At 42.6% G+C, this 17,042-nt stretch overlaps 1 protein-coding gene across 2 annotated transcripts in view; it reads left to right on the top strand.

The window, feature by feature from the left end:
• Nucleotides 1-7,608, top strand: part of SETDB2 (SET domain bifurcated histone lysine methyltransferase 2) — a 38,979-nt gene extending 31,371 nt beyond the window's left edge. The window contains exon 12 of one of the 2 annotated variants that reach the window (XM_063428738.1): nt 7,352-7,608. In XM_063428738.1, coding sequence (XP_063284808.1) covers nt 7,352-7,469 — 118 coding nt within the window. In that variant the 3' untranslated portion in view covers nt 7,470-7,608. The remainder of the gene's footprint in view (nt 1-7,351) is intronic. The other variant, XM_063428731.1, reaches the window with a different exon arrangement.
• Nucleotides 7,609-17,042: the final 9,434 nt, after the last annotated feature.

Genomic DNA, 17,042 nt, shown 5'->3' with positions numbered 1-17,042 from the left:
ACATCAAGAATGAGATAGCTGAACTGGGGGAAAGAACGAACAATCTAGAAACGCGCACTGACGATTTATGTGCCGCGCACGACACCATGGCGGACACAATACAATCCATATTAGAGGAACAACAATTCCTTAAAAGCAAACTCGCAGACATGGAAGACCGCTCACGGCGCAACAATATACGCTTCCGTGGCGTACCAGAATCCGTCTCAAGGGACCAACTGCCACAATTCCTCCTGTCCCTATACAAGACATTGATACCAAGTATGGCGGGCAATGAGTGGCTCATGGACCGCGCACACCGGTTACCGAAACCACAAAACCTACGGCAAGACACGCCACGGGACGTGGTGGTGCGCTTCCATTATTACAAAACAAAGGACTCTCTACTGCAAGCCGCAAGAAAATTACCAAAAATGCCAGACCCATACGCTAATATCCAACTTTTTGCAGACCTGTCGGCCATGACGATGAACAGACGGAGGGAATTCATTACGGTCACAAAGACCCTAAGAAACAACGATATACAGTATCGATGGGGTTACCCAACTAAACTGCTAGTATGGAGAAACGCCAAATCACACATTATTAATGATCCGGAGGTGGGGATGCGTTTGCTGAAGGAATGGGGACTGTTCCCGCTACAAGACCGAGAAACTTCGAGCTCAAACTCGACGACAAGACCACGTGCAGAATGGCAGATGGCGGGCTCGCCACGTAAGAACAATTGACACCCGCTCAGGCCCCGACTGTACTAAACATGGACTTTGTCGTACTTACCATCTAAAGGACAATCTGCCTGTATAATGTCATCACGATAAGATCTGTGTACCGCATGGGTTTGTGAGTATGACATATGTGGAATGTTTAAACTATGTAAACGTTAAGTGTTACTCCTAAGGTTTCCCAGATGAGTCCTTGGCCACGGTTAATGTCCTGTACACAGTAATGAAAGTACAGAACGGGGCGCACCGCAGTCAACAAGGGTGTGAACAATAACGCTCATGACAGGCTGTTATTCACTCGGCCCGATTTTCTATCGGCACGACCCCAGGATGAGTAGTGTGAGAGGGAACCGTTGCCCTCTCACACCTCACCCGTGCAGAGCGCCGGCGCTCTTAATGGCGCTATATTTGTATTCATATTTGCATTGTTTATATCTGTATTATAGTTACCCACTACCTATTCCCCTTTCCAGTCCCACTACTCTATCTCCAACTCCCTTCGGCCCTGATCTACCTCCACAATGCCCACACCGAGGTGCAAATGTTATTATAGCTCCCCTACGCCAACCGGCGTCACAACACGATTATGGATGACTCCCTTGTAATATTCAACCTAAACGTTAAAGGCCTCAATAGCCCACACAAACGAAGAATGGCTTTGACAGAGATGTCCAAATCAAAAGCGGCCATTGTTAGCTTGCAGGAAACACATTTCTGTATCAACAACCCTCCTAAATTTTATACCAAGCAGTACCCACAAAGTTATGATGCTATGTCCCCCACCAAGGCCAAAGGTGTCTCTATATACTTCCACAAAGATTGGGTGTTCACCCCTACCAACCAATTTGCAGGTCGAGACGGGAGACTGCTGATTCTGGTAGGCTCTCTAAATGGCCTACTGATGACGATCGCATCTATTTATGCACCTAATATTAAACAAAAATCCTTCCTCACTAAGGTTTTTCGCAAGGTTGACAGTATGAAAATGGGGCACACAATTATATGTGGGGACTTCAACTGCGCTCCAGATCCTGAGGTAGATATACGAAGGGAAGACAATAAACCGCCCCAACTCCACTCAGTCTCGTTAGGCCAACACCTCAGGAAACTAATGCACGAACACAACTATTATGACGCTTGGAAAAACCTTAATCTGAGAGACAGAGACTATACATACTACTCTACAGTCCACAGGACGTACACGAGAATTGACCTCTGCTTATTTGACACTAAAACGCTACCCTTTGTCACCAAGGCATCGATAGGCCCTATCACTTGGTCTGATCACGCCCCACATACAGTGACTATGCGTATCCCATACCCTACTAGGGGTAGAGGCACATGGCGACTAAATGACGGGCTACTGGACACCCCGGTTCATCTCCAGCGCATTCAAAATAGAGTAGAAGAATATTTTAAGGCCCACGCAAACTGCCCAACATCCACAACCATGCAATGGCTGGCCCATAAGGCGGTCGTAAGGGGCGAACTGATTCAGATAGGAGCTAGGGCCAAGCGTACTCACAACACGTTACTATATAATACAGAACAGGAACTGATCAAACTAGAGGCCATCCACAAAGAGAGCCCAAATAAAACCACACACAAGAAACTGCTACTACTCCGTAAACAGCTACATGACCTAAACCTAGCGAAGACAGAACGCCACCTACGCTTTTTAAGACAAACGCATTACACAATGGGCAACAAGGCGGGTAGACTGTTAGCGAGGAAAGCGAAACAGACGAAATTACAATCTAAAATTCCCTATATAACCTCAGGTACTGGGGATAAACTGTACAATCCCCAAGATATAGTGAACGAACTAGCAAACTATTATGCTTCCCTATACCAACTAGAGTCCGACTCTTCTACGTACCAACCCACGGATGCTGAAATCACCAGCTTCCTAGAAAAAACAACATTAACCAAACTAACGCAGGAGCAATGCACTCATTTGGAAAGCCCCTTCACGCACGAGGAAGTTGAGACAGCGATACTCTCTCTGCCCAAACACAAAGCCCCCGGCCCCGATGGTCTATCCAACTATTATTATATAAAATTGGCTAAACAACTAAATGGACCCCTCACAACGCTGTTTAATCGTATCAAAGAAGTAGGGATTATGCCCAAAGAAATGCAGGAAGCCCACATTATAACTCTCCCCAAACCCAATAAACCGCCCACACATTGCGCAAACCTACGCCCGATATCCCTTTTAAATGCTGATACCAAGTTGTACGCTAAGCTACTGGCCTCAAGGCTCAAACAGATAATCCCGGACCTAGTCTCGGAAGAACAGGCTGGCTTTGTACAGGGCCGACAGGTAGGGGACAACACCAGACATTTTTTAAACCTGGTGGACTGGGCAAATGCCTCGAGACAAGCGGGACTACTACTCGCGCTCGATGCCGAGAAGGCATTTGACCGCCTGCACTGGAATTACATGCTGCTCACTCTTGCTAAACTGGGATTCCCCCCGACTTTTCGTTCTAGTATAATGGCTCTATATCAGAACCCATCAGCCAAAGTGTTCAGCACTGGCTTTGTCTCCAAACCCTTCGACATTCGTAACGGCACCCGTCAAGGCTGCCCGCTTTCCCCCCTAATTTTCATTTTATGCTTAGAACCATTGGTCAGATTCATTAAACAAGAGCCTTCCATTCATGGGGTGTGCACCCCAGGGGGTACCAAAAAACTAGCCCTATTCGCTGACGACATCTTACTTTTCATTACCAAGCCGGAGTCATCCCTGCCCTCTCTTTTAAACCTACTAAAAAATTATGGTATGGTGTCGTACTACAAAAACAATATAGCCAAAACACAAGCCCTACCACTTAATCTGCCGACAACTGTAGTAGACACTCTAACATCACAACACTCTTTTGACTGGCGCACAACCTCAATCCAATACTTAGGAGTGAAACTCACCAAATCCCCTCACAAATTAACTAAAGAAAACCATTATCCTACATTAAAACGCATCACAACTACCCTGGCCAAATGGACGGGGCTGGAGGTCTCATGGCTGGGTCGCATTAACTTGGTTAAAATGATGATCCTACCGCATATACTGTACCTCTTCCGAACCCTACCTATTTCTTTGCCAAACTCGTTGCTCAAACAGTTCCAAAGTACTATCAATGCACACGTTTGGAAAAGAAAACCCCCAAGAGTGTCCAGAAGATGTATGGGCCTCCCATACACCAAGGGAGGGTTGGGCATGCCTGACATCACAGCTTACTACAAAGCGTCCTTTCTGGCGCAAGGGATCAGACTCATTAGAGAATTTAATTCGCCCCGCACCCCATTATGGATGTCCCTAGAAAATGCGTGCCTGGACAGTAAAAACATTGCTCACTACCTATGGACGTGCGCACCACATAGGACACACTCGGGCCCGTATCTCCACTGTTCGAGCGCCCTGCTCAAAGCATGGAGAAACTGGTGTCCGCTGGTGTTAGACCCAATACAATTATTCAAAAAGGCCCCACTATCGTCACTAGCAGCCTACTCCCCAGATATACAAGTAGGGAAATGGACAGCTAAAGGAGCCAAGGTGGTCGGTGACCTTCTGAAAGGGGGAGAAATAAAACCTTTTCCAGACATGCAAGCAGACCTAGGACTAACCCCGAGAGATCTATATCTATACCTACGGATTAAAAATATCATACAAACCCGTAGTAAACAAACACAATGCGAACAGATAGACCCGGCATTCACCCCGGGCCAACTATCGCTGTCCAAGTTCGCAAAACCACTTTCACTGTGTTACACTGCGATCACCACCAACAACATCCCCGACAAGCTACCTTACATGGTGAAATGGGAGGGGGAAATGGGGTGCCAAGTCTCCCGTGAGGACTGGCAGGCAGCAATGGAAAACACGAAAAAAGCCTCAAGCGGCCTCTCATTATGGGAAGCCTATTGCAAAGTAAATATGAGGTGGTACTTAGTCCCACAGAGGTTAGCGACAATGTATTCAGGTACTAAGAACATATGTTGGAGATGCGAAGCAGCCATTGGTACTATGCTTCACACCTTCTGGGCATGCCCCTCCTTACAGAATTACTGGACACAGGTCCAATCCTTAATCTCCCACAAGACCGGCATCTATGTGCCCCTACGCCCGGAAAATTATATTCTCCATGTTATATGTAATCTGAACTCACTTCCTCACAAAAAAGTGATTTTGAACATACTCACAGTAGCAAAAATTGCGATAGCCGGCAACTGGAAATGCAAACAAGCACCCCAATTAGAACAAGTAATAGCCAAGATGGACACAATTAGTGCATATGAGAAGGTGGCGTACAAAATGTCAGGGCGCTCGGACAAATATGAACAGGAGTGGGCAAGCTGGCTAACCAATTAGAACCAATTAGAATATGATAAGTGGGATGTGATATGAAACCCGAACGAACCTAGTGGTAATAATGGACTAGATCGAGTCAAATCATTTTGCACATTAACCTGCTATGTTTTCAATGAAAGCACTGTTGTATATTAATCTAGGGCCCTCCCCTACCCCATTCCCCCTCTTTTCTTCTGTACCCTACCCCCCTCCCTGTTACTAAAAAAACTTTCGTAAACATTATTTTGAAATGCTGTATGTATCACATCCAGTTACGCATGTCGTATGTCAACATTGTAAAGGAAGGTCGAAATAGTATTCATATGTAATGTTTGTATCTGTATTATGTACCTTGCCTGCAAAGTGATGTGTTGCAAATTTGCACTAATAAAAACGATAAATGAGAAAAAAAAAAAAGCTAATTGTGTGTTGAGGGATAGTTGCACCCTTGGCACACGTGACATTGGCAGCCCACAACTCCGTTCTGTGCATTAATTGCGTCTGTTGTCAACACACCAACAAGGTGTTAAAATCTTTAGGGGAAGCTAGTTCTCCCCTTTCCAACCTAAATCTCTTGGAGTACCATGTGCCACCCTTGCTGTGGGTACCCCCTCCTAACTCACTCAATTGCTTTTTTTTTTTTTTTTAAACCAAACACTTCCTCCCTCCAACCCTCACGAGCCCGGAGTGTGCATGTGCGCTTTGAGCCAGCACAATGATCCAATCCCAGGCTTCTGTATGGGAAGCCTGTGATTCACAAACACATGGATAACTGTACGCTTAAGGTAGGTTTGTCAATATGGTAAAAAAAAGTACACCCATATTTTAATCCCAATCATTCTAGTGAAACAACCCCTAGATTAATGAAAGCAAAAATATATTCACTAACGTGTCACCAGTTTTCAGGCCAAAATAGCCAAACCAATATAATATCTTAATTTTCCAGTTTGGATATTTTGGTCTAAAACTTTTAAATTCACTTTGAATTACCTCTGAAATCTGGTAATTTTCCCATTCCTGAGTAAACCTGTCAGAGATGCTCACTAAACTGGAAATTGTTGATAAATTAAAAAAAAAAATACCAGGGTGTTAACCAATTTGAGTGGTTTTCTGGTTGTTTTTTTTTATCCATTATTTTATATATACAACATCAAAAAATATGCAAAAATAATAAAACATTTTTTAAAGAGTCCAAAGCTGCACAGCTCTTTTATAGAGCTGCAGTGCCAGACTTATATAACAGAAAACAAAATCATTTTTTTGTCTAATAAAGAACTCTTGTCTGAAATCCAAAAATATAATAATGACACTGTAACACCGGAGTTATTTTAAAGTTTGAAAGGAACCCAGGAGGCAGTTATTGTGTGCGGGTGTACCTTTGTGGACCAGGTTGTTGGCGGCACTCCGCAAGTACAAGGGAGGAAAGGAAAGACTTCTCACTTGTTGGTGTAGTGTCTGGATGCTGCACCATATAACTTTGACAAAATGACACCTCAAAAGATAATGTATAAAAGGAGCACTGTACTTTGCACGAGCCAGAGTCTTATACCCTTTAATTTAAAATGTAATCTTAAAAAAAAAAAAAATCAACCTACCTTTAAAGGCAACCTATGTTATTTGTAGCAGTGAACAAGGCATGACCACAAGGTTTACTGTCGCCACTTTACAAGTTACTTCATGTTGTAAAATGCTTAATTTTATGGCCTGCAGGTTAATGTTAATTAAAAATGATTACATTGGCATCTTCACTGTATTACATACTCTCGATCTGTTATTAATATGGCTTCAGTGCATTTATTCGCCTTTTATTCACATGTCACTGAATTATAGCTGTAGAATAAAGAACAGTTCAGGCACCCTGGGATAACAAATAGCAGCTTTATTGGGGCACAAACTAAAACGTTTCGACCTTACTAGGTCTTTATCAAGCTAGAGTCAAAACGTTGCTACTTTTGCCCCAATAAAACTGCTATTTGTTATCCTGGAGTGCCTGAACCGTTATTTATTCTGCATATCTTGAGACAGAGGCCTGACCAGCCCTGGCTTCAGAGCACCTGGGTTACTTGGTGAGTGCTGTATCTAGTATGTCTCTCAATTACAGCTATGGCTGGGTTGGAGAATATTTTAAAAGCCATTTGTGTGTAAATTGTACAATCTGGTTTTTAATTAACTACAAAGTGTTATTGAGTGAATAACTCCCATTCTTGTGTCAGATTATTTATCCAAGTGTTTCCTTTCTTTGTTTTAAGTGCTTCTCTTTGTGTTTTCGTTTTAGGCATGTACGAGCTGGAGATGAATTAACTTGGGAATGCAACTATGAAATCGGGACTTTCCCTGATCAGGAAATTCCATGTATGTGTGAGCACAAAACATGTAGAAATATCACTATTTGATGGTATCATGACATATCTACTACCTTTTCAAAAAAATTCACAAACCTTTCTCCACTTTTATTTATTTAAAAAAAAAATAAATTGAAAATACAAAGAATTTTCATTTTATTTTAAAGAATTCCAATCATGTATTATGCTTGCTGTGTCGATACATTTGTGAAAATATAGTTTTTTATATAATGGATGTGTCTTCTCCTAAGGTCTTGGTGTAAGGTCTTCATTATTTGTGTGTGCATGTTGTCTTCTTGCAGACCCTTTAAATAACCTATTTCTCATAAAAGGGTGGTGCCCAGGGCTGCGTGTATATGTCCAAAGATACCAAAGGTTGAGTGGTTCTTAAATGTTTTAAGAACCACAAGATGGCATTATTTTCCCCTAACATGTTTTACAGTGGTGGTTATCTTTTATATTGCATGGTATTCTTAGACTACAGTTAGTGTGTAAATAAAGTGGAATTGTTGATTATGCATAGGGTTAAAGGTCCAAATCACTGGAGTCTGTGCAGCATTTCCCTATGAAATTTACTCTGAATTCTCACTTTAGTGAATAATCCTGACAGTTGGAATATAAATGGAATGTCACGAGGAAGCAAAGGCTATTTTGCCAACAGTATATAATGCAAAACAGACACAGTGATCCAAAGAGTGCGAAGACTGCTGTGCCAAAAAATACATTAACTGAAAAAGTGTGGGTTTAGCATTCCTGAGCTTTTTTTTTTTTTTTTAAAACATTTTTAAAGTTTAATTTAGGTGACATTAGGTGATTTTTTTTTTTTTTTTTTGATAATAGAAGAAGTGATAACATACACATACACATATAATTTCTAACATACATACAATAACATACACATATAATTTCTCATTAACACAAAATCAGACTTGGCTAGTAGCCAGGTCAGGAGATTCAAGAGTATCACTAGGTACTTAATTACTCAGAACATATCATAAGGATACGTTTAAATATGTTTGATAAGGCAGATGAACACAAAAGAAAGAAAGTTCACAGTGCCTGTAGAACAGGGGTCCTCAAACTTTTCAAACAGGGGGCCAGTTCACGGTCCCTCGGACACGGTCGGGGGCCGGACTAAGGTTTGACATCTCTTTTAACGAATTCCTATACATACTGAACCATCACATACAAACACACATACATAGACACGCATAAGGACATACATACACACAAATACATACTGACAGACAGACATACATACATATGCACATACATACATAAATACACACAGATACACATATTGACATATATACTGAAATACATACTCATACATACAGACACATATACACACAATAATGAAGTGAATTAGCTAATATGGCTTAAACAGCAACAAAAGCTAAAAAAGATGGGATAGCACATAAATAGAGGATACAACCTTAAAACAGGACGTGATCTTGAACAGATCTAAAACATAACAATAAATGATATATGGTGAAGTATGAATGGACAAGAAGGAAAATATCCAGGAGGTGGAGAACTTACAAAAGGTATTGATGTTCTGCGCTTATCTCCCTTTTATGGGTATCTGTAGCAGATCAACGTGTGGTATAAACGGCAAAAAGAGGGAAAAAAACACGCATTGTGACACCCCCATTTTGACACAAAATTAAACTATAGATCCAACTAATAGAGATCCCAGTTTATTAGACACCACATTTATACATTACTCTCTCAAAAATAAATCTAATTTTTACCCTACATTTGAAAGGGGAAAATTTCTGGAAGTATTTAATGATCTGGTACAAACAGACTTGGATAAAATCCAAAAGAAAGAAGAGGCTAAATGTAAATTTAAATATAATCTAACCAACAAAGAAATACAAGCTTTAAATAAATTTTAAAAAATTCCCAACTGGTAATTAAAGAGGCAGACAAGGGAGGAGGTACAGTTGTCATGAGTAGACAATATGCAAGAAGCTCACCGTATTTTGGGAGATACCACGACATATGGAATATTAAAACAGGATCCTACCAAGCCCTTTTTGGATGATCTTCTTTACTCCAGAGAGGGCTTGATAACAATATCATCTCCAATGAGGAATTTAAATATATTTTCAACCCTTCCTGCAAGATAGCAATTTTTTTATTTTCTCCCCAAAATCCACAAGAGTTTGCCCCCCCCCCCCGGCCGTCCTATCATCAGTGGGATTTTTTTCTTTAACCTTTCGTACCATTATGCCCTTCTTTTCTTAGGGATACAAAGCACATTTTACAAACCTTGGAGTCCTTTGTTTGGAAACCGTCTTATATTCTGGCCACTGTGGACGTTACTGCCTTGTACTCCAATATCCCTCATCTTAAGGGTTTGGAGGTGATCAAGGATATACTTGTTCAACAACAGACTATATGTCCCACACAGATTGAATTTTTATTGGCATGTATTCACTTTGTGCTAACCAAGAATAGTAGAATTCTAACATCAGGGTCATACTGTACAGCCAAATTAAGCGTATGGCTCCAACTGTTGTGCTATAGCTAGTGCTCACAACTGAAGATAAAATTATAGTGATAAATTAGCAGATAATTGGCTACCAAGCAAATGCTCTGAGGAGCATCGCAACCGTTTGATTATGGTGCCCACCTTACCACTTGAAGAATTCTTGATAGGGGAGGCAAAGTACAGCAGATATTGTAGTGTGGTCACCAGCTTATGCAGATTCTGTGATATGAAATGACAAGGATGGCAAAGTAGTGTAGTATTGTATATGACAAAGGTGAGCAATAAGGTTAAAAAAAATGTACTCACAAACAAGGAGCTATATATTAGCTCTTATGTATCAGCATCTGACAATATAATCCTTGTCATGGGATATGTAGTACACACACAGAATTTTTTTCAGTAACACTGGTATGTATAAAAGCACCTGCACAACATGCGCGAGACATGAAATATAAAAAGAGAGAACATCCAATAAAACAGCCAAAGCGTAAATTAAAAAAAGAAAAAAATACACTCACAGTGGAAGCATGAAGTGGTTTAATCCCCTCTCACGGATATTTATTTTGGTGAGTGTTCTTCCATATTTCTTCAATATATATTTAAAGGAGCATACAGATTCTCATTGGTAACAGTGTGGGTGGTACAATATACCTGGTAAATAGTGATGTGGCGAACGCAAACTTCCGCGAACCGGGCGAACCGCCATAGACTTCAATAGGCAGGCGAATTTTAAAACCCATAGGGACTCTTTCTGGCCACAATAGTGATGGAAAAGTTGTTTCAAGGGGGACTAACACCTGGACTGTGGCATGCCGGAGGGGGATCCATGGCAAAACTCCCATGGAAAATTACATAGTTGACGCAGAGTCTGGTTTTAATCCATAAAGGGCATAAATCACCTAACATTCCTAAATTGTTTGGAATAACGTGCTTTAAAACATCAGGTATGATGTTGTATCGATCAGGTAGTGTAAGGGTTACGCCCGCTTCACAGTGACAGACCAAACTCCCCGTTTAACGCACCGCAAACAACCGCAAACAGTCCATTTGCACAACCGCAAACTCCCCATTTGCACAAGGTTGGATACCAAGCTAGCCATGTCCCGTTCCTTGTCCTCACTGATGTCATTGAAGGTCTCTCTTCCTCCACCCAGCCACGTACAACACCAAGGGTCCCCGAAAGGTGACAACAAGCCCCCTGAGGAAGCTCATAGAGTGAAACGCGTTTAGCTGATTATTCTGGACTTTTTATTGGACTTTTATTGGATCTTTTTACTTTCTAAGTACCGATTTATTTTGTTTTTAATGTATTAACAATAAATGTTATTTACTATTTTATACTTTAGTCCAAAGTCCTTTATAGCCATCAGGAACTCCATTGGGGAGAGTGCTATTCCCCCTCTAAAGTAGCACATTGTTTATCAACCTCAGAGCCGGGATTTCAGGGCTCTGCAGAAGAATTGAAAACCACTCACGGAGAGGAACCTGCCTTATATCCCATAAGCGGGGATTAAACCGCTGTACGCACTTCACTCCAGAGCTGGACATTAGCTCTGGTAAATGTGAGTTTTATACTATTACTTTTCACACCTATACCTGAATTTTACGTACTACACCATTGGTTGTTCCTTGTTCCTTTTTATCTTTCATACCAAGTGATACCACTATACAAGTAGAAGACCTCAACATCCAAGGACACTTGTAAGGACACAATAGCTGGACTAATTCTCTCCTTTTTTGTTTAACCATTGGATTTTATATTTGTGCGCAGCCTTTTTTACTGTATTTATTTATCTTATTTCAAAGGGTTTGAGGGATTCCCTTTTTTTAAGGTTGCTGCCAAAAGTTATCTAGCGCTGTCTTATTCTTTTTATCTATTATCAAGCCCCCTGGGACGCCTGCTGTTTGGTCTTCCACCTCCTCAAAGCCACCTTCCTCCTCTGACTCCTCTTCTTCAGACTCCTCTCTCTGCGTTGCCTCTCTCTGCGTTATTATAAGGTGTGTTAAGTGGTACTATTCCTATCAGTTTAATCCCTGTTACGTCCCCTATCAGGGGACGTGTATATAAGGCATCGATTTTAGGAACCGGAAGATGGAAAAAGATGCTTGGTCGGTCCTCCTACTTCAAATTTGGGGCACTGCGTGTGCAATCTAATGTGCCACCAGATAGGAGTGGTGTGTTAAGTAGTACTATTCCTATCAGTTTAATCCCTGTTACGTCCCCTATAAGGGGACGTGTATATAAGGCATCGATTTTAGGAACAGGGAGATGGAAAAAGATGCTTGGTCGGTCCTCCTACTTCAAATTTGGGGCACTGCGCGTGCAATCTAATGTGCCACCAGATAGGAGTGGTGTGTTAAGTAGTACTATTCTTATCAGTTTAATCCCAATGTCACGACTACTAGTGTGGTCCAGCACGCAGAAACTATGTAAACATATACATAGGCAAGAAAAGGAAAATAAAAGGACAGAGCGTAAACCGGACCTTAGAATGGCCGGACTAATACGCTAGAGAAAGAGAATGGTCAAAGGGAAAGCCGAGGTCAAGGAAGCCAGAAAATACACAATACCGTTTACACAAGCCAAGTCAGGGAAACCAGAATTCAGAACAACCAGGGAAAAGCCAATTTATAATATAATGCGTGTATTTGATGATAATTGACATTTATTTTTGAAAAAAAAACACACTTGCTTTTAGAAGAGGCCTAAATGGTCTGCGAAGCGTGCACTCTAAGTATTTTTAACATAAACCAAATCTACTGCTTTGCAATATCCATCATTAAACATATTTTAAAAATATCCCAATAAGAAAGACTGTTTCCACAATACTCCCAGAATGTCATGCCAAAAATGCAGAAACCTAGATTAATTAAAGGGACACTCCAGGCACCCAGACCACTTCTGCTCATTGGAGTGGTCTGAGTGCCAACTCCCACTACCCTTAACCCTGCAAGTGTAATTATTGCAGTTTTTTTTAAACTGCAATAATTACCTTGCAGGGTTAAGTCCTCCCCTAGTGGCTGTCTATTAGACAGCCACTAGAGGGAACTTCCTGCTCTATAGCACAGGTTTTCTGTGCTAGAGCGTCGCTGGACGTCCTCACGCTGTGTGAGGACCTCCAGCATCGCTCTATTCCCCATAGGGAAGCATTGAAAATAATTTTCAATGCTTTCCTATGGGGTGCGCTAATGCGCATGCGCGGTAGGTCTCCCTGGCCGGCGGGCGAGATCAGTCTCGCCCAACGGCCGACGTACCCAACGGCCAACGTAAGCAGAAGGAGGAGCGGCGGGGGAGGAGGAAGCAGCGACGTGGGACATGTCGCTGCCTCTGGTAAGTCACTGAAGGGGTTTTCACCCCTTCAGCAACTGGGGATTGGGGGGTGGGAGGGAGAGGGACCCTCCAGTGCCAGGAAAACGGATCGTTTTCCTGGCACTGGAGTTTCCCTTTAAGGTTGGTCGGTCCTCCTACAAATCTCCCAAGTATTTTTATATTTTAATTTCAAGTGCTTGTTACCACAATGCTGAATAATATAAACAAACTAGGCATTCAGTAGTTTTGGAGTAGCACTGTAAAATGTGATATCAAAATATAAAATTAATAAAAAAAATATATATATATAAAATATATATAGGTGTGTGTGTGTGTGTATATAAATTTTTATGTGTGTAAGTGCAATTAGTGTAGATGTGAGTATATCTGTATTACTACAGAGCGGTATGTTGATACTTGGTGTGCAGAGTATTCTTGCATTGCGGCAGCCATGTATATTTGACAGAGAAAAGGTGCACTTCAAATTGTTTCAAGATATTTTTTTTCAATGTGGACTTCATTACATATCCACACTGCAACTTGGCAGCACATGCAAAAATCAACATCGGTTTACAAAAATATGAAACTTTTCAACCTGACGAGGGACTTTATCAGTATCTCAATACAAACCAATTATTAATTTAACCCCTTAAGGACACATGACGTGTGTGACACGTCATGATTCCCTTTTATTCCAGAAGTTTGGTCCTTAAGGGGTTAAAAATAATATATTAACACATAAACATAACCTTTCTAGGCTGCAGGAATTTATTAAAAATATGGAAGTGTAATTTTGTTTGGGCCTTTATAATACACACTCTTTCAGTACTGTTGTTTACAAATATTCTTGAATATAAGGCTCTGTTTGGCAGACAAAAGTTTGTGTGTGTGTATGTGTGTGTGTATTTTGTATGCACTAAAAAAAAGTCTAAAAAAATGTAATAATTATTTTGCTGAGGCTTTGAAAAAAAGTCATTAGGATTTTTTGGTATCATATAAATACACTAAATACTTACTGTACTATTATGAAATACACCAACATGTAACACTGGTCATGAAACAATGTTCGCTAATCTAAAATAAAAATAAAAAGATACATAATATTTTTTGAAAACACCAACCCCCTAAAATTGTAATAATTTTTACGTTTATCACACTATTTTTCTTGAGATTTTGTGTTTTGCACATTTTGTTTTACTGTGCATCAGCATTTTAAGAATTATGGCTTTAGAATTTATATATGTATGTAGGTATGTATGTATGTATGTATGTATATATAAATATTTAAATTTTATATATTTATTTCGGACTGGTCATTGGTGCAACTGTGGGTGAGATTATAACAATTTGAGGAAATATACTTATGAAATGTTCTTAAAGTGGATCTGTATTTCATAGATGTACCGCCTCAATAAATAATAGAAATGTGAATGTTATTTTCTTTGTGCAGTTGTAATTAATCTCCAGCACCGTGGCAGTTTACAGACCTTTATCATCAGTGTTATCCTCATAGACATGTAAAGTAAAATCAAATTGCTTTTTTTTATACATTTGGTAGCAATTTGGCTATATGTTGAATATTGAGGTTATGTACTTCAAAGAGGAGCCAATGATTTAAGACTTAACGGCAAAATACAGCCCAAAAAAGCTGTGACTGAATTTTTTCAGATCTTTATTTTTGCCTACATTTTGCAATTCCGATCTCAATTCACTGCAACATTAACAGTTCGGTGTTAAAGCGGCACTGTCATGCCGAATGCCGTTTTTTTTTTTTTGTAAATATCTTTTTATTAAACTTTTCATTTTTGTTGGACTTGCAACATGGAAGAGAAAAGCCGTTTTTTTTTTTAACTCCCCTCCCGCCTCCACTACATCCAATCGACCCCCTAGTCACCCCCAAATGCCCCTAAGCCCCCCACATTACCTCTTTTTAATTCTTTATCTTCTGCCCCGATCTATATTCAGGGCGCCGCCATCTTTGTGTGGGTAGGTGAAGTCCCTGTGGGACACGTCATCTACCCACACTACACAGACTGTGAGATTCCCGCACATGCCCAGTGAAACACCTGGACATGCGAACGGGAATTTCATCTATTCATTCATTCATCAGACAGACGAATGAATGAATAGAAAAAATCAGACGAACAAACTAACACTGAGTATCAGTGTTAGTTTGTTCGTTCAGTTTATTACAAGGAGGGAGCTACCGGCGTGCAGCTCCCTCCTTGTAATATGTAACTATAGAAGCGTCAGGGAGCAGTGCTCCCCACCACTTCATAAGCCCCCCAGGTCCCCTCCTCACTCTATGGGGGTCAATATGACCCCCATAATAGGACAAGGGAGATTAAAATCTCCCCAATACCCCTACTCGCTATACCGCGAGTAGGGGCATGTCCACTAAACAGTGAGCAGCCTGTGGCTGCTCACTGTAAAAAAAAAAAAAATGGTAATAAGGGGGGGACCTACTGTCCCCCCCCCCCCGGCCCCCACCCCTGCGCGGTGGGTGGGGGCCCTAATAAAACAATAAGGGGGGGGGGGACCTTCTGTCCTCCCCCCCGGCCCCCACCCCTGAGCGGTGGGTGGGGGCCCTAATAAAACAATAAGGGGGGGGACCTATTGTCCTCCCCCCCTGGCCCCCACCCCTGCGCGGTGGGTGGGGGCCCTAATAAAACAATAAGGGGGGGGACCTACTGTCCTCCCCCCCCTGGCCCCCACCCCTGCGCGGTGGGTGGGGGCCCTAATAAAACAATAAGGGGGGGGGACCTATTGTCCTCCCCCCCTGGCCCCCACCCCTGCGCGGTGGGTGGGGGCCCTAATAAAACAATAAGGGGGGGGGGACCTATTGTCCTCCCCCCCTGGCCCCCACCCCTGCGCGGTGGGTGGGGGCCCTAATAAAACAATAAGGGGGGGGGACCTACTGTCCTCCCCCCCTGGCCCCCACCCCTGCGCGGTGGGTGGGGGCCCTAATAAAACAATAAGGGGGGGGGACCTATTGTCCTCCCCCCTGGCCCCCACCCCTGCGCGGTGGGTGGGGGCCCTAATAAAACAATAAGGGGGGGGGGACCTATTGTCCTCCCCCCCTGGCCCCCACCCCTGCGCGGTGGGTGGGGGCCCTAATAAAACAATAAGGGGGGGGACCTACTGTCCTCCCCCCCTGGCCCCCACCCCTGCGCGGTGGGTGGGGGCCCTAATAAAACAATAAGGGGGGGGACCTATTGTCCTCCCCCCCTGGCCCCCACCCCTGCGCGGTGGGTGGGGGCCCTAATAAAACAATAAGGGGGGGACCTACTGTCCTCCCCCCCGGCCCCCACCCCTGAGCGGTGGGTGGGGGCCCTAATAAAACAATAAGGGGGGGACCTACTGTCCTCCCCCCCGGCCCCCACCCCTGAGCGGTGGGTGGGGGCCCTAATAAAACAATAAGGGGGGGGACCTACTGTCCTCCCCCCCTGGCCCCCACCCCTGCGCGGTGGGTGGGGGCCCTAATAAAACAATAAGGGGGGGGGACCTACTGTCCTCCCCCCCTGGCCCCCACCCTTGCGCGGTGGTGGGGGCCCTAAATGACCCCCCCCCCCATCAAGGTGACTAGGGGTCCCAAGCCCCTAGTCACCCCCCACCCAAAACATTCTATCCCCTACCTACCCCCCTCACCCTAAAAATAGTGAGGGGGGAATAAAATAACTAACCTGTAAAAAAAAAAAATTTAAACTTACCATTTGACGTCTTCTTTTTTCTAAATTCTTCTTACTTCAGCCCCCCAAAAGGCCAAATAAAAATCCATAAACCCGTCGCACTTTAAAAAAAAAAAAAAAAAAAC

The sequence above is a fragment of the Pelobates fuscus genome, chromosome 1, assembly GCF_036172605.1.
Source record: "Pelobates fuscus isolate aPelFus1 chromosome 1, aPelFus1.pri, whole genome shotgun sequence".
NCBI classification, from domain to species: domain Eukaryota; kingdom Metazoa; phylum Chordata; class Amphibia; order Anura; family Pelobatidae; genus Pelobates; species Pelobates fuscus.
The sequence above is the reverse complement of the archived record's forward strand: the minus strand, read 5'-3'. Positions and strand labels throughout refer to the sequence as shown.